General features: G+C 36.9%; 1 protein-coding gene across 2 annotated transcripts in view; it reads right to left on the reverse strand.

Moving 5' to 3' along the window:
* The window catches only part of ZNF280C (zinc finger protein 280C), a 61188-nt gene extending 44663 nt beyond the window's left edge, over window positions 1-16525 (reverse strand). The window contains exons 1-6 of one of the 2 annotated variants that reach the window (XM_055338865.1): window positions 16389-16525; window positions 6206-6251; window positions 6027-6079; window positions 3487-3633; window positions 471-536; window positions 234-370 (exon numbers count right to left, since the gene is read on the reverse strand). In XM_055338865.1, the coding sequence (XP_055194840.1) occupies window positions 234-370; window positions 471-536; window positions 3487-3633; window positions 6027-6063 (387 nt within the window). In that variant the 5' untranslated portion in view covers window positions 6064-6079; window positions 6206-6251; window positions 16389-16525. The remainder of the gene's footprint in view (window positions 1-233; window positions 371-470; window positions 537-3486; window positions 3634-6026; window positions 6080-6205; window positions 6252-16388) is intronic. The other variant, XM_055338864.1, reaches the window with a different exon arrangement.
* Between the last annotated feature and the right edge of the window lie 6054 nt (window positions 16526-22579).

Here is a 22579-nt window from a genome sequence, read left to right on the forward strand (position 1 = left end):
AGATAGCATAGTTTTCAATATTATACCTAGTTAATTTAAGCATATTACCTGATTTATTGACAAGTTGGTTAGTTCCTACAGTTACAGGTATTGGTTGAGTTGTCATAAAGATAGTGACATTTTCTGATCGTGATTATGGAATGGTGACTAGCTATGATAGTCCACAATTCGAAATGGGTGTTATAATATTCAATGTGTCCCTGAGCTAATTGTGTAGTTTCAGAAACACTTACAGGTTTAGACACATTCTGAACAATAGCAGAGTTTTGTGAAGATTTAGATTCAGGATGACATTTAGGCAAGGCAGCCACTGGATTTGATGTTGGATCTTTGTAGTGTTGACTTGCAGGCTTGAATGGATCAGTAGCACCTGCATTTTAAAATTACACAATATACTGAATATTTTTCTATACAACCAATTTTGTCAAAATATTTCACTTTAAGATTAAAATGGTATAATAATGCTATACCTTGAGTGAGTGTCTCATTCTTTATTCCCTTTGAAGATGAGCTGGGGTTGCCTCTGTTCAAAATATCTACAAAAATTGTATTTATTTTAAAATTCATTATTTGTATATTAAAATAAGAAAACTCCAAAAATATATCCACAGACAACTAATAATTGAAGTATATTTCTTTCTCTCAATGGTGATTCCAGATCAAACCCTTCCCCATTCCCCATGCCACATTCATACCCCTAAAACCCTGGAAGTTTCATCATGGGTAAGCTGATCATAGTATCTGTACCACTGAAATTCTGAAAAGGACACTACTGAAGACTGCAGACTAAATTTAGAGTTTACCAGAGTATCTCAAATCTACTATTATACCGAAAGTCAATTTGAGTCTCTCACAACCCTATGTATCAGTTTAAGATTGCTCACTCCTGTACCCATGTGAACCCATAACTTCTAGGTTATTAAGGAATCAAAAATTTGGAAAAGTAGAGATTTGCCTAAAATTGCTCATCAGGAAAAGGTGGAAGCATTTTAAAAATACCATAAAACCTCAAAATTTTTCCTTTTTCTCCTCCCAGTAGAAAAGAATCAGATGTCATAGAATAATTCCATAAAGTAAAGGGTCACACAACAGTAGGGTTGTTTTATGATAATGGAAATTCAGTACTCTAAGACTGCGTACTACAGAAGTCTTCTAGGAGAAAAATCTCAACCAACTTGATATTGTTTTCATTCAGAAATTTAAAATAAGTATTTACTCAAGCCATTAAAGAGTTAAACCTGTAGTACTTTTTGGTGACTGTAATCTATCAAACACAACTTTTTATCATCGCCCCAACTTCATGATGGTTCTTTTTTAAAAATATTTTATTTATTTATGAGAGAGAGAGAGAGAGAAAGAGAGAGGCAGAGATACAGGCAGAGGGAGAAGCAGGCTCCATGCGGGGAGCCTGACATGGGACTTGATCCCGGGTCTCCAGGATCAGGCCCTGGACTGAAGGTGGCGCTAAACTGCTGAGCCACCTGGGCTGCCCTATGATGATTCTATATAAATATTTATTTATTTATTTATTTATTTATTTATTTATTTATTTATTTATTTATTTATTTATTTTTATAAATTAATTTTTATTGGTGTTCAATTTACCAACATACAGAATAACACCCAGTGCTCATCCCGTCAAGTGTCCCCCTCCGTGCCTGTCACCCATTCACCCCCACCCCCCGCCCTCCTCCCCTTCCACCACCCCTAGTTCATTTCCCAGAGTTAGAAGTCTTTATGTTCTGTGTCCCTTTCTGATATCTCCCACACATTTCTTCTCCCTTCCCTTATATTCCCCTTCACTATTATTCATATTCCCCAAATGAGTGAGAACATACACTGTTTGTCCTTCTCCGATTGACTTACTTCACTCAGCATAATACCCTCCAGTTCCATAAAAAAAAAAAAAAAGAATCAAACTTGAAAACCCCCTTTCCTAACATAGCACTTTGTGAACTGCCACAGATAGATTTGTATTTAAGTGTATGTTGCTGAATTGTTGAATAAAAATGAGTAAGAGCCAAAAAAAAAAATAAAATAAATATTTAGCTCATGTTCCATATACCAAAAATATTTTATGGCTCACACATAAAAAACATCAATAAAATCATTTAAATTTTGAGTTCATTTAGAAAAGAAATTTCACTGGGGTCAAGTTTCTTTCTGATAGAATCACTTAAAACTAATACACATTATCCTAGTCAACAGTTATCTACAGTTGATATAAATCCAACGTGAACGGCTATGCTTTCAATAAGATGATCTGAACAATAATTTTGAAATATGGTAATATTTTAGGATAAAAATAATCACAGCAACTAGGAAACAAAAATTATAATATTCTGTTCCACTATCAGCAACAAACATGCCAACATACTTACTTCATTTTATAATTGAAGTGGCATTCCACTTAGCATCTCTCAATTTGCCGCAGGAAATGATATTGAGAATTAAATTATATTATTCTCTCTCTGATAAAACTGAATAGAAGTGCTATTCGAAGTTTAGAGTCAAGAGAAGAACAGAGTTTTCAAAAAATTAAAAACTCATTTCTTAACCACAATATTACACACTGCCTAGGTAAGTAAGAGAACACTGGTATGCTGGCTACATTCTTTGCTAAATCATCCTGGCTTAAAAAAAGTAAATATAATGAAAAAGAACCTACTTCATCTTTGTACCCCGAAATTCAGTATATTGTTCTTCTGCAGTTTATACACACTTTTCACTTTAACAAGTGCCATCACTATAACATTATCACAATATCAAGTCTAATTACTCTAACTGAAATCTAACAATCCACCAAATTACTGGATTCTGCTAGAAGGCCAAGATGATTAAGTGTGCTAACTGCCTGCACTGTACAAGTACAGTGGCTAAAGACCAGACCTTCCTTCCTTCATGAATATAATGAGGAGTTGCTGGAAGATGGGTGTGGCCAGAAACTATAGCCCATAGTGGTACACATACTAGAGATTGTATAATCATGCAGTGCCTGTTCATTTTGTAGCCATGATTCAAGATGACACTGTAATGAGGTAGTTGCCTAGATATGAGAACCCCCATCATAGACTAACACAAACTTATTTAGTATTCTGATATTTTAAGCAAGGCATTCCAAACACTTCCTTTTCTAAGTATGTTTGGGCTTAAAGGAGAAAAAGAAAAATTAACAATTAAGAGGTGAATAGGCTACTTAGCTCCACTAAACTTATGATTTCCAATTTCAGAGGGCTTATAGTGCTGTTAGTTAATCTTAATCTTTAGTTAACTTAGTTAACATTTCCCTTTTCTCTCAAATGATATTTCAACCTCTTCACCCTACTCAAGTCCCCAACCAGATCCTCCCTCTTATTCTCACAAATTCTTACTGACCTGTATGCTCCAACTCCTTACAGAATAACAAGGATGTATAAGACAGTCCACGTGTTTTCCTATTAGAAACAGCAACTTATAAAACTTTACTTCCCTGAAATAAATGCTTACTTGAAATGGCTGGTTTTGAACTTGATATCTCTCCAACAAAGATCAGCTCATCATCATCTTCATCCAGAATTTCTTCAACTTTCTTCTGCCATGGTTCCAGCTCTTCTTCTTCACATTCCATAAAGAGTTCTGCCATTTTTGAATTATCTAATTTTCAAAAGGAGAAACACATCTTATTTTTTTAAAGATTTTATTTATTTATTCATGAGAGACACAGAGAGAGAAAGGCAGAGGCAGAGGGAGAGGGAGAAGCAGGCTCCATTCAGGGAGCCCTACGTGGGACTCGATCCCAGGACCCCGGGATCATGCCCTGAGCTGAAGGCAGACACTCAACCGCTGAGCCACCTCGGCGCCCCCACATCTTATTTTTTTAAATAACTTTTTTGCAATGCATAGTATGATAGTTAAGATATACTTTAACAATCTTAATGTTAATTACTGAATTGATATTTGCAGTCAGTACCTGCTACTAAAAATAAGAAATGCCATTCAATTTCTAAGATCTAGACTAGTAAAATTAAGCTAGCCAGCTAAGTAACAGACAACAGTAGTTATTAGTAGTTGCCAATAAATTTTAAGAATAATCAAATCCAAAACTTGTAAATGAAAACCACAATGAGATATCACCTCACACCTGTTAGAAGGATAAAAGAACACAAGAAACAACAGGTGTTGACGAGGATATGGAGAAAGGGGAACCTTTCTGCACTGTTGGTGGGAATGCAAACTGGTGCAGTCTCTCTGGAAAACAGTACGGAGGATCCTCAAAAAGTTAAAAACAGAACTACTCCATAATCCAGCAACTGCACTACTAGGTATTTACCCAAAGGACACAAAAATACTAATTCAAAGGGATATATGCACCTCTATGTTTACAGCAGCATTATCTACAAGAGCCAAATTATCAAAATGGCCCAAATGTCCATTGACTGATAAATGGATAAAGAACAGTATACATATATATATATATATATATATATATACACACACACACACATACATATATATATGGTATGTGTGAATGTGTTAAAAATTTAGAAATATGGAAATAACTATTAGAAAAAAAGTTCAACTATTGAAAATAAGGAGTAACAGGCCCAGAACACATGCACACCACTCTCTCTCACACTTACCGTTCAAGAAACTGGTTATGTACTTATAATTTCCAGATTATTTCTTTTCTAAAACTATGCATGCATTGTTATGCTTTTTAAAAAGTACTGAGGGAGTGCCTGGGTGGCTCAGCATCTGCCTTTGGCTCAGGTCAAATTACTTGTATCTTGTTTTTTCAACTCTATTATGGGTACAATATCTACCTAATAGAAGTGGCAATGTAGACTGAGAAAAACGTTACATAAAATACTAACCTAACCTCAAGCAAATACTCAACAAAATCTTAATTCCCAACTCTTGGTTCAGTTACAACTTCCTCAATAAACCAGTAGACCTTGTTTTTCCTCCACCTTTTACTACATTGACATTCTATGCCATGCAGTTCAATATTAACTTTATATGATCTCAAACTGTTTCTTTTTTTTAAAAAAAGATTTTATTTATTTATTCATGAGACACACACACAGAGAGAGGGAGAGAGAGGCAGAGACACAGACAGAGGAGAAGCAGGCTCCTTGCAGGAAGCCTGATGTGGGACTAGATCCCGGGACTCCAGGATTATGCCCTGGGCCGAAGGCAGGCGTCAGACTGCTGAGCCACCCAGGGATCCCATGCTCACTGTTTCTTAAAGTGTATTTTTTTAAGTCGGCTCCACACCTAATATGGGGCTTGAGCTCATGACCCTGAGATCAAGAGTCAGGGCTCTACAGACTGAGCCACCCAGGCATCCCTCTTGATGTGTATTTCTTAACTGTACACGTTTCATACCAAACTAAGATACAAAGTAAGAGTGAAGAAATTACTTTCTTTTTCCTTTGTATCTCCTCCTATACATGGTAGTCTATTGGATAAGCATCAGCCCTTAACATGATAATCAGTGAACTAAGAAACTAGGCAGTCAGGCAATGCCAAATAAAAAAAAAAATAAGGGCACATATATACAGATAATAGAAAAATCAATAAATAAAATCTTTAAAAAATATAAAAATCATTTATATCTATGTCGATGCCATAGTCTTGATACCACGTCTGACACATAGGTCTTCCTCATTTTTTTAACTGGGTACTACCACTGTCAATATTTCAAGATAGATTGTTGAGTAAAAAAATTTTAAAGGCACATAATAGCATATATAATATGGTCTTATTTAGAAATAATTTATTTTTTGTCTATGCAGAGAAAATAGTTTGCGATTATGTACAACAAACAATAATAGTAGTTACCTCTGGAGATGAGAAACACTTCATTTCTACTTTACAGACATTTTTATTATATGTTGTCTTCTTTTACTATGATCATGTATTACTTTAATAAATTTAAGTATTTTTTAAATGTGCATACTTGTTTCTCTCATCTATTCTCATGAAGCAAGATTATCAGTACAAAAGCCATGCATACTAGTATCACTTGCAGCAGCAATACTTACTTTTTGATTGAGAAGGGTTGTCGTTGTCGTCATCCATCAAGTTGCAGAGTCACCTAGGCACCAACACATAACAACCACCAATTTTATGAGTTCCTTTATTCCTTTAACACCAAATATTGAAACATGAAACTTGGGATTCAGAAATCTTTGGGTCTAATTTTGATCTCCAGCAAACTCACCATATGACTCAAGAGAAGACAGCAAGTTAGGTCTTAGTTTTCTGCCCTGTAAAATAAAGATACCTACTATTAGAGTGGATTTATTAAATGTATTCACATTTAATCATTTTCTCCTACAAAAATCTTACCTTTTGAGTTTGATAGGTTTGATATACACATGCTACTCACTTAACCTAATTGTAAATGCAAATTTAGCAAATAAAATGTTTAAAGTATTAAGTCTTTATGACTTGAAGAAATCTCATAGATTATTAAATTACAAATAAATTTTGAAAAGCACCTTTTTGTAAATATGAGTAATCAATTTGTACTACATGTTTTAGTTAATCTCAATTTTGAAATGCTAAAGTGACATCTTTAACCATTACTTATTTTCTGTATTTCAGAAATAAATATTACAGGAAAACACATACAAAAAAGTTTTAGTTTATATATTTTTATTTCTTTTTTTTTAAAGATTATTTATTTATTTATTCATAGAGTGTCACAGAAAGAGAGAGAGAGAGAGGCAGAGACACAGGCAGAGGGAGAAGCAGGTTCCATGCAGGGAACCCGACGTGGGACTCGATCCCGGGTCTCCAGGATCACGCCCTGGGCTGCAGGCGGCGCTAAACCGCTGCGCCACTGGGGCTGCCCTATATTTTTATTTCTTATTAACACTAACTGTAAGGAAGAGAAAATTAGTTGCATAAACTTCATCATAGATTAATTCATTAATTCATTGTCTTCTGTGCTCGAAGTGATATGCTCAGTTCTAGGGAAAAAATTAAGATGAATAAATCATAGTCCGTGCCTTTAGTCTAATATATCTATAGTTCTTTGGGCTTTCAAAAAGGCACTTATATTAAACATTATCAATTTTTTTTCAATTGCTTTCTTTAAAGCAGGAATTTGTGTTCTGAATTCTTATGCACACATATTCTTTACAAACAAAATAAATGTGTTTTTAAAAACTATTTCAGGGATGCCTGGGTGGCCCAGTCAATTAAGTGTCTTTCTTCAGCTTAGGTCAGAATCCCAGGGTCCTGGGATCCAGTCCTTCACTGGGCTCCCTGCTCAGTGGTGAGTCTGCTGCTCCTGCTCCTGCTCCCTCTGTGTGTGTGGTTGTGTGTGTGTGCACGTGCATCCTCTCTCTCTCACACACACAAATAAATAAGTAAATCTTTTTTTTAAATTTTTTTAAATTTTTATTTATTTATGATAGTCACAGAGAGAGAGAGAGAGAGAGAGAGAGAGAGAGAGGCGCAGAGACATAGGCAGAGGGAGTAGCAGGCTCCATGCACCAGGAGCCCGATGTGGGATTCGATCCTGGGTCTCCAGGATCGCGCCCCGGGCCAAAGGCAGGCACCAAACCGCTGCACCACCCAGGGATCCCTAAATAAGTAAATCTTAAAAAAAAAAACCTATTTCAGTTATAAAACAAAAAAAGTAAAAAAAAGTAGTCATCAGAAATCTAAAGTATTAGGATAAACAGAGCTGAGCCTTCACATTTGTGTTTATTTTCAGACTGGTAAAAGCAAGCTTTGCTGCTTTTTCCAATTCCAAACTATTTAGACTGAATTAGACCAAAGGAAAAAAACCTACTTTTAACTTCAGAAGAAGTTACAGGTATGAATATTTGAATTACTATCACAAGATCTCAAGTGAATCCTGTACTTAAGTAAATTTCCCTGGTTTTGAGATCTGACTATTCAAATATCTTTAACTCAATTATTTGAATAGTTACCATTTCTCCCTAAACTAGAATTAAGGTAATGCATATGGCAAGTAGATAAATACATGTCAATTCTTGCTCAGCATTAAAAACCTAATGCTACCAGGAACAACAGATTTTTTTTAAAGAAACACAACTACATAGCCAATGAAGATTCATGTATAACACTTTTATTAAATGCTCACATAAAATATCTATTGGCACAAGTAGCCTAAAATTAGTATTAAACGTACAAGTAGTTTATATAAGCAAGTCATATCCACTGCCTGTGACTACAGAGATGAATTTTGAGGCCTGTAACAGCCACCAAAGAGCTTCAATTGGTACATTTATAAACATTCTAAAAAATCAGAAATCCTCAAATGTCATTAGAATAGTAACTTCATCTAAAGCTGTGCTATCCAATAAGGCAGTCAAGCCCTGCAAAACTATCACCACACACACACACACACACACGCACACACACACACACACACACACAGAAAAAACCTCTCAAGTCATAATTTCAGATTTTTGGTGGCAATGCAAGGAATTATATTGGAGGTCATCTGGCAAAGAAATGTCAAAGAAACCCAGCAAAACAAGCAATGGGGACCTTAGAGCTCCCATAATAGCAGCTCCAGAGGGTCTCTAGTTTCTGCAACTCGGAGCTGGCACCAAAATAGGAAGAACAGAAAAGAACACTCTACTTCAGCTATTGACTCAGATAGAGATACTATGCCCATATTTAATACACTATTCCTATGGGGGGGGAATGAATTCCAAGTAACTAATGAGAGACCTCTTGGAATACAATCCAGTTTTTGGAAACTGCTTATATAAATAATTATAATTACTATTTAGATGTTTTATGGTTTCAGTTTCTATATATTTAAAATTCATCTATTTTTTTAAGAGTTCAATTCTACAAAATTCTCAAAAATGTTAATAGATCAAAATAGTTAAAATGGTAAATTGTATGCTATGTGCATTTCATACCTACTAGGATGGCTATAATCAAAAAGGCAGATAATAACAAGTGTTGGCAAGGATATGGAGAAATTAGAACTCTCATACACTGCTGGTGGGAATATGAAATGGTGCAGACACTGTGGAAAATACTTTGGCAGTCACTTACAATGTTAAACCATAGTTACCATATGACACAGCAATTCCACTCCAAGTAAGAGAGAATTGAAAACATATGGTCATACAAAAACTTGTACATGGGAATGTGCATAGCAGCATTATTTATAATAGCCAAAAGTGGAAACAACCCACATGCCTGATGAGTGGATAAACAAAATGTGTTATACCTATATGATGGAATAATATTCAGTCATAAAAGGAATAAAATACTGATATAAATACCATAACATGGATGAACCTTGGGAACATATTAAGTGAAGGAAACCAATAAAAAATACCATGTATTCTATGACTTCATTTGTATGAAATGTCCAGAAATGGCAAATTCATAAAGAAAGTACAGTAGTGGTTGCTTAGGGCTGGGAGGGTTGGAGAAGTGGGGAGTAGCTCCTAATGAATATGGGGTTTCTTTTGGGAGTGATGAAATGTTCTAAATTGACTGTCGTTATGGTTACATGCCACCGTGACTATATTAAAACCATTAAATTGTACACTTCAAATGGTTGAATTGTATGTTATGTGAATTTTTAAAAGATTTATTTATTTGGGATCCCTGGGTGGCGCAGCGGTTTGGCGCCTGCCTTTGGCCCAGGGCGGGATCCTGGAGACCCGGGATCGAATCCCATATCGGGCTCCCGGTGCATGGAGCCTGCTTCTCCCTCTGCCTGTGTCTCTGCCTCTCTCTCTCTCTCTCTCTCTGTGACTATCATAAATAAATAAAAAATAAAAAAATTTAAAAAAAGATTTATTTATTTATTTTAGAGAGAGAGAGTGTGCGGGATGGGGAGGGCAGAGAGATGGGGGGAGAGAGAATCTCGATCAGACTTCTGCTAAGTGCAGAGCCCAACACTGGGCTTGATCCCAGGACCCTGAGATCGTGACCTGAGCCAAAATCAAGTTGTATACCTAACCAACTTGAGCCACCCAGGAGCCCCTATTATGTGAATTTTCTTTCAGTAAAGTTGATGAAAAAATAATAAGCTGATAGGGTATAACCCTGGGAGTGATGGAGTCACTATGTGGAGAAAGAATGTCTAAGAAAGAAACCAACAAATACCAAAACCATAAGATTCTGGGGTAGAGGAAGAGAAGGTAGGATAGGGAAATATTCAAGTTCTGATAATACCATTTAAATACCTGAAGCTAGCCATGCTTGAAGTAGATGATCTATTGAGAATTTTCAGCTAAAAGAAGGAATAATTGTTTATTTTTGTTTTAATTTACCTTGAGCTAGGTTTCTGGTACTTGCATTCAAGAACAGTAACACACTCATCAGTGGCTTATTACCCCTATATTTTTCAAACAGATCTCTGTGGTAAATAGACATATTGCAGATAGTGCGAGAGCTCTATCCAAAACAATATACTTTTTAGCTATCTAAAAATGTTCATATATACAATACAGTCTTATTAACTGTAGTCACTATGCTATACATTACATCCCCAAGACATATCACAGAAGTTTTTACCTTTTGGCTATCTTCACCAAACTCCCCATCCCACACCCCCAGCTCTGGCAACCACCAGAACTGTATCTAGAAGTTCTCTGTGTCCTTATATTCCTTTTATTTTAAATGGTCCACATATCAATGAGACCATACAGTATTTGTCGGTTTATTTCACTTAGCATAAAGCCCTCAAGGTCCATCATTTTGTGGCTGAATAATAGTCCATTTTATATCTATACACCAAATTTTTTTTATCCATTCATCCAATGATGGACACTAGTTGTTTCATTGTCTTGGCTATTGTAAATAATGCTGCAATGAACATGGGGGTGCAAATATTATTTAGAGTTGGTGTTTTCATTTCCTTCAGATAAATTCCCAGAAGTGGAAATTGCTGGATCATATCAGTAGTCCTGTTTTTGTCTGTATTTACTACTCCATTTTCATCAAGTACTGTCAGTTTTGCTGCTGCTAATAACAAACTAAAGAATATAGGAAGAAAATATCTAAATGATAAAATTGCACTAAAGGAAGGACAAATGACAGTACGGTTAGCTATAGAAATGATGGTATTGAAAAGATTCAAATAGAAAAATCTTGTCATTGTTTAGATAGGTATGAAAAATGCAATACAAGTAGGTAGTAACTTTGTTTCATCAAAATACAATACTCAATGTATTAAAGTTGATTCAAATTCAAACCAATTGCATTGGTTTTGTGGTTTTGATTATTTTGTTTTTGATTGTGTAAGAGTTCTAGAAATATTTTTTTAACATGGTACTGCACTTTTTTTTCCTTTAAGATTTTTATTTATTTAATCATGAAAGACACACACACACACACACACACACACACAGAGAGAGAGAGAGAGAGGGAGGCAGGCAGAGGCACAGGCAGAGGGAGAAGCAGGCTCCATGCAGGGAGCCTGACGTGGGACTCGATCCTGGGACTCCAGGATCACGCCCTGCGCCAAAGGTGGTGCTAAACCGCTGAGCCACCAGGGCTGCCCAAAATATTTAATTTTTAAAGGACTTTATTTGGGGAGAGAGAGAGAGAGAACAAGTAGGAAGAAGGGCAGAGAGAGAAGCAGATGCCCTGAGGAGCAGGGAGCCTGACATAGGACTCAATCCCAGGACCCTGGGATCATGACTTGAGCCAAAGGCAGATGCTTACTCGACTGAGCCACCCATGCACCCATCTAGAAATATTTAAAACATTTTAAGTAGGAAAATGTCTATGAAAATGTTTTCAGGGTGCCTCGGTGGCTCAGTTGGTTAAGCATCTGCCTTCCGCTCAGGTCATGATCACAGAGTCCTGAGATCGAAATTCACTTAAGTCTCCCTGCTCAGGGGAGAGCCTGCTTCCCCGTCTCCCTCTGCCTTCCACTCTGCTTATTTGCGGAGTCTCTCTCGCTCTCTGTCAAATAAACAAACAAACAAACAAACAAACAAATAAATAAATAAAATACTTAAAAAAAAAAGAAAATGCTTTCTAATAAGAGAAATCGGTATGGTACTCAAATACAAGAAACACTGGATTATACCTTGGTTCCTTAGACAATTTCATTGGTACCTAAACAATTGATACTCTCAAACCAGGTTTTTGGAACAAATCACATACAATTTAGAAGGAAAACTTAGGCTCACATCTTATTTCTGTTTAACAAGTTTTTATATTGTGGGAATTTTTTTGAAAGTCTGAACACATAAATCCTTGCATATTTTGAGAAAATATTTCTTTAATAACTGTAATAACTATTCCCCCTTATTTTATTTAGGTTTTCAATTTTTTATCTCTGTCAACTTTCAGATTTCATCTATTTGTGGAAAATAGCTGACATTATGATTTAAGTTCAATAGCATAACACTGCAAAGATTGCTTATATTTTAAAAATTTTTTGTTAGTTTTTGGGATGAAGCACTATAATAAAATTTACATTCTGCTAAGTAATTTTTAAAAATATTTATTTATTTGAGAGAGAGCAAGTGAGAGAACACAAGTGAGGGGGAGGGGCAAACGGAGAGGAAGAAGGGAACCTGAGAAGGGAACCCAAGGTGAGGCTTAATCCCAGGACCCCCAAGATCATGACCTGAACCAAAGGCACTTAAATGACTAAGCCACCCAGGTGCCCCACAAAGTAATTTTTGTATCATATTCAGGTAAAGATTTTACCTATAAGAATATGTTTTTATTGTAATTCATACGTAAAAAGCATAACCTGCAGAAAAGACTAAAATAATTGACTTTTCAAAGCCAAATTACATAATAAAATATTTTATATAAGTTTCATAAGATATTCTATAACCACTACTTACTAAAGTAACCTCAGGAAATCTTATTAGTTAATTCACATTTTATAGGAGTTAAACTTACCCACTATGGAAAATGTCAAATAAAAGAGTAGAGTATAATAATGAAAACACTTGACATAGGAGCTGAATAACAGGATTTTCAATCTACCACTTTGATTGCCAAACCTAAAGGATGTTTAATCGACCTCTCTGAGCTTAGTTTTACTACCTGTAACATAAAAACAGTAATATCTTCCCTGTAGCACTATTGGGAAGATTAAATAAAGCACAAGAAAATTTATTGTACAGTACTTGGCTTTATTTTGCTCAAGTTTTCCTTCTTTACTGGAAGTCATGCAAGTTGATGAATATAAGCGCTACAAAGAAAAACAATACTCTAGTTTATATAAAGAACTGTAAAGATACTGTTACCAATAAAGCATACCATATCAATAGTTCTCAAGCTTTGTGGTCTCAGGACATCTCAGGACTTCTTTGTAGTCTTAAAACTTGAGGACACAAATGAGCTTTTTTGTTTATATGGAGATCTATTGATACTTACCATATTAGAAATTGAAAATGAGAAAAAAAGTTCACTATTATTTAAAGTAATAAATCCATTACATGTTCATATATTTTTAATGAAGACAACTATTTTCTTTTTTTTATTTTTTTTTAAATTTATTTATGATAGTCACAGAGGGAGAGAGAGAGAGGCAGAGACACAGGCAGAGGGAGAAGCAGGCTCCATGCACTGGGAGCCCGACGCGGGATTCGATCCCGGGTCTCCAGGATCACGCCCTGGGCCAAAGGCAGGCGCCAAACCGCTGCGCCACCCAGGGATCCCAGATAACTATTTTCTAAAACTATTTTCTAAAACAAAGAATTCAATGAGAAGAGTGGAACTGATTTATTTTTGCAAATGTCTTTAATACCTGTTTTAATAAAAGATAGCTGAATTATTTTTATCAGTTTCTGAAATGTATTTTTTCTAAATATATACAAATAAATACACCATGTTTCAATCCTTGTTAAATATCTAATAAAGTTGATTTCACTATTTTTATGAAAATTATTTGTAAAATGACTTAAAATATAAAAAATAAAGTAAAAATGGTCCATTTTATCCAGATGATACAGTGATCACTATTTTCCTTGATATAGTGAGAGTTAATAAAACCACTCCTTAAAAGAAAACTGCTTTGCAGAGAATGAATCAAAAACACATTTTTGATACAAATTATTGAGTAAAACACATCTTCCTGAGTCATTATTTAAAATCTGATGAAAACCAAACATTTTTAAGTCCTTCTCTGAAGCAGAAGGACAGAAAAAATTATTCAGGGTTATATATTTAATGAGTGAATATATCATAAATATTTCTGTTCTTTGAAAAGTTATTTAAAATATTTATTTATTCATGAGAGAGAGAGAGAGAGAGAGAGAGAGAGAGAGAGAGAGAGAGAGAGGAGAGAGAGAGAGGCAGAGATACAGGCAGAGGGAGAAGCAGGCTCCATGCAGGGAGCCTGACATGGGACTTGATCCCAGGTCTCGAGGATCACGCCCTGGGCTGAAGGCGGCACTAAACCACTGAGCCACCCAGGCTGCCCAAAAAGTTTTTTTTTTTTCTAAAAAGTTACTTATGAAATAACAAGCTATGTTTTCAGTAGAAGTTTCCTATATCCTGTCACTAAAATATGGATTACCTTCTATTCACAAAAATCACTTCTCATCTAAGTATTTTTCCTGTACAATTAGTATAACAGCAGCAACAATTTTTTTTGTATGGTTCTAAATGTCCTCTAGAATTAAAAAAAAAGCCAAATGGGAGAGAAGCAGGGGTACAGAATTATATACTCTTTCCACTTAACTTTTCTACCAAAAAAAAAGGCTGGTGCTGGGTAGTAAAACATTGTGCTGAAAAAACCAGATTGGACTAGAAAACGTAAGTGAGGAAAAATGGGTTGAACAGGGAAGCTGAAATTTGGAGACCTTCAACATCATAACTACTTCTGATGGAAGAATGGGCTATTATTCAACTTTTCAACATGTTTGAAAATAGTAACGAGATTAGTTAAATATGAAAAAGTTGAGAAGATATGAAGCCTTAAAAATAAAAACATAAAAAGGAAAGGGGGATTGAAAAATATCTCCTATATTTTTTTAGATGAGTGTCCTTGCTTACTCTCCTGGACCACCTCATTCCCATGAAAAGTAGGGCATAACAGTGAACTGAGCATTGGAGGAGTCAGAAGACCTAGGTTCAATAGCTGCTTCTATCATTTCCTATCAAAGTGGCCTCAGGGAAAGTCTTCTCCTTGAGGCTATCTCCTCACCTTCTAAACAGTTTTACCAACCCTCCACAGCTAACATTAAAAGGAACGATTATCAATGAATATACAAATGAAAGACGCAATTATAGCGAGATTTGTACCGAAGTTAAAGCACCAAGGGCACACACCCCTAACTTATAAGCAAACCAGTTCCCTCATAAGCTCAGTAAAGTTCTGTCTCCTTAAGAGACAACTTGAGTTTTTACAGTAACCCCCAAAACAGGACATCTCAGAAATGCTAAGAGGAGACTTTTGTAGTTTGAAACTCTATTTCTTGGTTTCAATTTTATGTTTAATGGCCCTAAAAGACATTAAAATTCAGTCCAAACGTGAAAACAATAAAGGCAGAATTTAAGTTCACAGATAAAAAACCACTAAAAAATCTCTGCAAACAAAGAGAATCCCTTGGATGAAGATCTCCTGTGCTAGCAAAAGCTAGGTACACTTGATATTTTCTTCTATGATTTCTCCTTTAAAAAAGCATTAAAACTGAGATAACTTAAGAGGAACTCCCTCTGTGTCTAGGGAAGGATAAAACCTCAAAATGAAATAATTTTTTCCATCTCAGCCAAACGTGCACAGCTCACTGCTAGAAAATTACGTATCTAACTCCACGTTTCTCCTTAGGGCTCTTCTCTTCTAGACAATAACTGAATGGAGCACGATTTCTACAATGTGAAGCACAGTCCCTTTGCCAAGAACAAGGGTATCGGCACTGAATGACCAGTAACCTGGATGAGGAAACCTGTACTGAAAGGAGGGGCCTAAGGGACCCAGAAGCCAGAAAGTTCGGAACCTTCTCTGGTCTCTTAAGACTGAAGAGACTTGAGGGTGGGCGGGTCTCCCCAAATATTGGTATCGAATATACAAAAGACCAAAGGGAGTTGCCTTGAGAAAGAAAAGCCAAAACCAAGCTGAGGACTGACAGACGCATAGGCCCTGCGTGGTGAGGAGGCAGCGGTGGCGGCGGCCCGCCCGGCCACGGCCTGAGCGGGCCGCCAAACCCTGCCGCCGAGCATCTACCTTCTCGAGATCCCTCCCCCGCCGGGGCTGGCGCAAGATGGTGGCCCACCCGCCACCGTGCCGCCAAGTTCGTCCCCTCCCCCGCTCCCTGGGCGATCCTAGCAACACACACCAGCATCCAGACCCTCAACCTGCCCCCCTCAGAGCCGAGCCGTCGCGGCCACCCTCAGAGCAATGAGGCCCTGGCCGTGTGGCGGAGCCGCTGCCTGCTTCAGCGAGAAGCAGGCGGGGGCGGGGGATCACTTACCGCGAGCTGTGCAGGTCGCCCTGACTGGGACTCGAAGGAGGAGGAGAAAGAGGAGGAGGAAAGGGAGGAGCGCGAAGACACTAGGCGGCGGCCACAAAAACAGCGGCGGCCTCGGCGCCTCCCAGCGCGGAATGAGCGCCTCAGACCACGGCAAAAGTATATAACTACGCGCAGTGCCTCATGGGTAGACGCCAGCTCCTCCCCGCCCCTGCACATCCGGGTTTCTTTTCTAACCGACAGTGGAGGGCGGTGCGCACATGTGCGTGGTCTTACACATTCTCGAAGGCAAAGGTACTCTTACAGTGGGCCGTGGGACTTGAGCTGCTGGCAGAGGGCCAGGATTAAAGGTCCCACGCTGTTGCCAATCTCCTCAGTGAATTCAATGTTCAACCTGAGTTGCAATCTTGAAATTTGGGCTGCACACTATGAAGATGTGTATTCGGAACGTCTTTTTATGTAAGAGATAGAAACACCAATAAAAAGAGATATTGTACCTGAGAGGCAAAGACATAAACCAGATGAGTAAAAGGAATAAAAGATTATTTAGATTACTGGTTAATGTCATCAAATTTGTTTTAAATAATATAGCTTCACTTGCAACTCTGTTATTCCTCTCATATAGATGTCTATTATGACATAATAACTATTATGTTATTAAAATGTTAAGAAAAGTATACATTTACCAAAGAAAAACCAAAACCATGTTCCAAGATACTGCTTGCACACTCTCTAAACGTGTGTTCTGAACAATAAACAAAGTTTCTTCTCCCAATAGACCTTCAGAAAGTCTATGGCACTAGTTGCCCCATTCTCAAATTACCCAGACTTAAAATCTTAACACTTACACAAATTCAGTCACTGAATTATACCAATCTGCAGCCTGCCCACCATCTCCTTTGGCACAGACATGAAATTTAAAACTTGCAAATCTATAGCCCATGGAGGGAAGCTTTTCCCCAGTCCTACTCACTAGACACTAAAGACCCAACGTACTTTTCTCTGCCTCCACATCCATACTAAAATTAGGAGAGGGAAACATCAAATTGCCTCAGTGGGATGATCAGAAAACATTTACAAACCAAATCAAAATTCCACTCCAAGTTATTCTTTTTTCGTGGAAAATATAACAACCAAGAAGATTAGAAAACCCTGGTAAGCAAATTTTCTCTCAAAAGGAAATGTGCAGGGCAGCCCCAGTGGCTCAGCGGTTTCGCGCCACCTTCAGTCCAGGGTGTGATTCTGGAGACCCAGGATCGAGTCCCACGGCGGGCTCCCTGCATGGAGCCTGGTTCTCCCTCTGCTTGTGTCTCTGCCTCTCTCTGTGTGTGTCTCTAATGAATAAATAAATAAAATCTTTAAAAAGGGAAATGTGCACAAGAAGCCAAACTATAATTAAAAGGATGCCTGGTGAGAATGGAATCAACACATGGGAAATTGTTTGAATGGTTGACTCTCCTTAAAACTCCTCCCCAAGCTTCTAGAAAACCATTCTGTTGGTTCTCTTGATTAACTGGCGACTGGTTCTTTTTTCTTTTTCAGTACTGTCATTAAATGAGAATTTACTCCTATATAGTCTTTTCAGGGCAATTAGAAAAATGAGATATATTTAAAAACTCACCATTTTAAAGTGTACAATACAGTGGCTTCTAATATATTCACAATATTGTGTAACCATCATCACTATCTAATTTCAGAACATCTCCTTCATCCCCCAAACCTCATACTTGTTAATAGTCACTCCTAATCATAGGAGTGACTGCCCACATATCCTGATCATCCTTAATCAAATTTGTGTCTCTACAGATTTGTCTGTTCTGGACATTGCATATAAATGGAATCATGCAATATGTAGCTTTTTGTGTCTGGCTTCTTTCCCTTAGCATAATGTTTTTGAGGTAGGTTCATCCATGTGGTAGCATGTATCAGTATTTCATTCCTTTTTATGGCTGCATAATATTCCACCATATAGATTACACCATATTTTTGTTTATCCATTCTTCAAGTGATGGATATTTGGATTGTTTCAATTTTGGGGCTATTATAAATAATACAGCTATGAACATTGGTTTACAAGACTTTTTAAAAAACAGCTTCATATTCCATACAATTCACCTGTTTAATTGTATAATTCAATGGTTTTTAGTACAATCACAGATATGTGTGATCCTAACCATAGTCAATTTTAAGATATTTTCATCACCCCAAAAGGAAACCCCATACACATTAACTGCCATGTCCCTATCCACCCACCAGTTGCTCCCCAGCCCTAGGCTACCACTACTCTGCTTTCTTTTTTTTTAAGATTTTATTTATTTATTTGAAAGATACAGAGAGAGAGAGAGAGAAAGAGAGAGAGAGAGAACATGAATAGGGAAGAGAGGGAAAAGCAGGCTCCCCTTGGGTCAGGCAGCCCAACGTGGGGCTGGATTCCAGGACCCTGAGATCATGACTTGAGGCAAAGGCAAACACTTGACCGACTGGGCCACCAAGGCACTCCCATTACTATGCTTTCTGTCTCTAAAGATTTCCCTGATTTGGACATTTCGTATAGGTGAAATCATATAATATGTCATTGCTTGTGATTGGTTTTTCTTTTCCTTAGAATAGTATTTTCAAGGTTCATTCATGTTATAGCATGTACATCATTTCTTTATCTGGCCAAATAATATATCATGGTACGCATGTAGCATATTTTATTTAGCCATTTGTCAGTTGATGGGTGATTGGGTTGTTTCCACATTTGGCTATTATGAATAATGCTGCTATGAACATTCATATACACATTTCTTTAATTCTCTTGGTATGTACCTAAGAGTGTAAATGCTGGATCATATGGTAACTCTGATTAACTTTTTGATGAACTGCCAATATTTTCCACAGTGGCTGCACCATTTTTCATCTCCACTAGGATTTATTATGATTCCAATTTCTCCACAATTTTGTCAATACTTGCTCTTTTCTGTTTGGTGGTGGGCTTTTGTTTGTTTGTTTATTTTTGCTATAGCCATCCTAGTGGGTGTGAAGCCATCCTAGTGGGTGTGAAGCCATCCTAGTGGGTATAAAGTGGTAATCCATTGTGATTTTGAATTGCACTTAATGTATGTTGAACATTTTTCATGTACTTATTGGTCATTTGTATATCTTCTTTGGGTGAATGTCTATTTAAAACCTTTGTTCATTTTTACTCGGACTGTTTATCTTTTTATTGTTGAGTTGTAAGAGTTCTTTAAACATCCTGGATACTAGATTGATACTACAATATGTAGTTATATGGTTGGCAAATATTTTCTCTCATTCTGTGGATTGTCTTCATTTACTTGATAGTGTCCGTTGATGCACCAAAGTTTAATTTTGATGAAATCCAGTTTATATTTTTGTTCTGTTGTTTATGCTTTAGGTATCATATCTGCTGCCTAATCTAGGTCACAAACATTTACCTGTGTTTTTTAGTTTTAGGTTTTACATTTAGGGTTTTGATCCATTATGATTTAATTTTTATATACAGTGTGACATAGGGGGCCAAATTCATTATTTTCATGTGGATAGCCAGTTGTCCCTGTACCATTCTCTGAAAGGACTATTCTTTCTCCATTGAATGGTCTTGACATTCTTGTCAAAAATCAGTTGACTGTAAAGGCAAAAATTTATTTCTGGCTCCCAATTCTATTCCATTGATCTTTATGTTTATTGTTATATACCAGTACTGTACTGCCATGCTGCTGAGTGTAGAGCCACACTCAGGGGTCAATCCCTCAACCCCGAGATCAGGACCTGAGCTGAAATCAAGAGTTGGATGTTCAACCGACCTAGCAACTCAGGCACCCTGATCACTGTAGCTTGTACTAAGTTTTGAAATTGGGAAGTGTGAATCCTCCAACTGTTCTTTTTTTTTCAATATCTATTTGGCATTTTAGGGTCTCTTGTGTTTCTATATGAATTTTAGGGTCAACTTGTCCATTTCTGGAAGAAAAAGTCAGTTGGAATTTTGATAAAAATTGCATTTAATCTGTAGATCATTTGGGTAGCATTGCTGTCTTAATAATATTAATTGTTCTAACCCATGAATCCAGGATGTCTTTCCATTTATTTAAGCCATATTGAGGATTTTTGAGTCTATATCCGTAGGGATATAGGTCTGCAATTTCTTTTTCTTCTTTTTTTAAATGATGTCTCTCTCTGGTCTTGGTATTAGGGTAACACTGATCTCATAGAATGAATTGGGAAGCATCACATCCTATTCAATTTCCTGGGAGCATTTGTGAAGCACTGGTGTTAATTATTCTTTAAATGTTTGGTAGAATTCTACAGTTAATCTGATTGGTCCTGGACTTTTCTGTGTGGGAAATTTTGAACTATTAGATCAACTTCTTTCCTTGGTAGAGACCTATTCAGATTTTTCCATTTCTTCTTGCATTTGTTTTCATAACTTGTGTCTTTCTAGGAATTTGCCTATTTCATCCAGGTTATCTAACTTGTTCACATAAAATTGTGCATAGGAGTGCCTTGGTGGTCAGTTAAGTGTCCGACTCTTCGATTTGGCTCAGGTTATGATCTCACGGTCATGAGATTGAATACCAAGTGGGGTTCCACAGCATGGAGTCTGCTTCTGATTCTCTCTCCCTCTTCTTCCCCCTCTGCCCCATCTCCCTACTCGCTCTCTGTCATAAATAAATAAATAAAGGATAATATTCCCTTACACTTCCATATATGGTGATAACTGAAATTTGAACCATCTTGTCTTAGACGAGTGTTCCTTAAACCAAACTCTGGTAAGTCAAATGTGTGAAGATTTTAAAATTTACTTATTGTTTATGTAATTAATGTTATTTATTAATTGTTTTAGCAATAGTAATATCTATTATATGTTAACATACATGACAAATGCATATATAGTATTGATGATGATTATGGCTAAGGGTTGTCAGCACAGATCCTGCAGATATTGAATAATAAGAAGAAAACACTATGAATAACACTGTGTCAATTCAACAATATAGATGAAAAGGACATATTTCTTGAAAAAATGCAACTTACCAAAATATACTTAAGGATTAGAAAATCTAAGTATCCCTTTATCTATTAAACAAATAAGATGTGTTAGAAAAAGATTTCTCAAAAAAAAAAAAAAAACACTGCAGGGCCAGATGGCTTCACTACTGAATAACACCAATCTTACAAACATTTTTCAGAAAAAAAACCCAAGATTGCTAGAATTCATACGGCAATTAGGCAGTGTGGCAGGATACAAAATCAATGCCCAGAAATCAGTGGCATTTCTATACACTAACAATGAGACTGAGAAAGAGATATTAAGGAGTCAATCCCATTTACAATTGCACCCAAAAGCAGAAGATACCTAGGAATAAACCTAACCAAAGAGGTAAAGGATCTATACCCTAAAACCTACAGAACACTTCTGAAAGAAATCGAGGAAGACACAAAAAGATGGAAAAATATTCCATGCTCAGGGGTTGGAAGAATTAATATTGTGAAAATGTCAATGTTACCCAGGGCAATTTACACATTTAATGCAATCCCTATCAAAATACCATGGACTTTCTTCAGAGAGTTGGAACAAATCATCTTAAGATTTGTGTGGAATCAGAAAAGACCCTGAATAGCCAGGGGAATATTAAAAAAGAAAACCATATCTGGGGGCATCACAATGCCAGATTTCAGGTTGTACTACAAACCTGTAATCATCAGGACAGTGTGGTACTGGCACAAAAACAGACACATGGATCAGTAGAACAGAATAGAGAACCCAGAATTGGGCCCTCAACTCTAAGGTCAACTAATATTCGACAAAGCAGGAAAGACTATCCACTGGGAAAAAGACAGTCTCTTAAAAACAAAACAAAACAAAACAAAACAACAAATACCCACCATTTGCTTCGACGTGGATGGAACTGGAGGGTATTATGCTGAGTGAAATAAGTCAATCAGAGAAGGTCAAAACTCATTATATGGTCTCATTCATTTGGGGAATATAAAAAATAGTGAAAGGGAATAAAGGGGAAAGGAGAAAAAATGAGTGGGAAATATCAGAAAGGGAGACGGAACATGAGAGACTCCTAACTCTGGGAAATAAACTAGGGGTGGTGGAAGGGGAGGTGGGTGGGGGGTGGGGGTGACTGGGTGACGGGCACTGAGGGGGGCACTTGATGGGATGAGCTCTGGGTGTTATTCTA

Source organism: Nyctereutes procyonoides, unplaced genomic scaffold, assembly GCF_905146905.1.
Source record: "Nyctereutes procyonoides isolate TBG_1078 unplaced genomic scaffold, NYPRO_anot_genome, whole genome shotgun sequence".
Classification (NCBI taxonomy): Eukaryota; Metazoa; Chordata; class Mammalia; order Carnivora; family Canidae; genus Nyctereutes; species Nyctereutes procyonoides.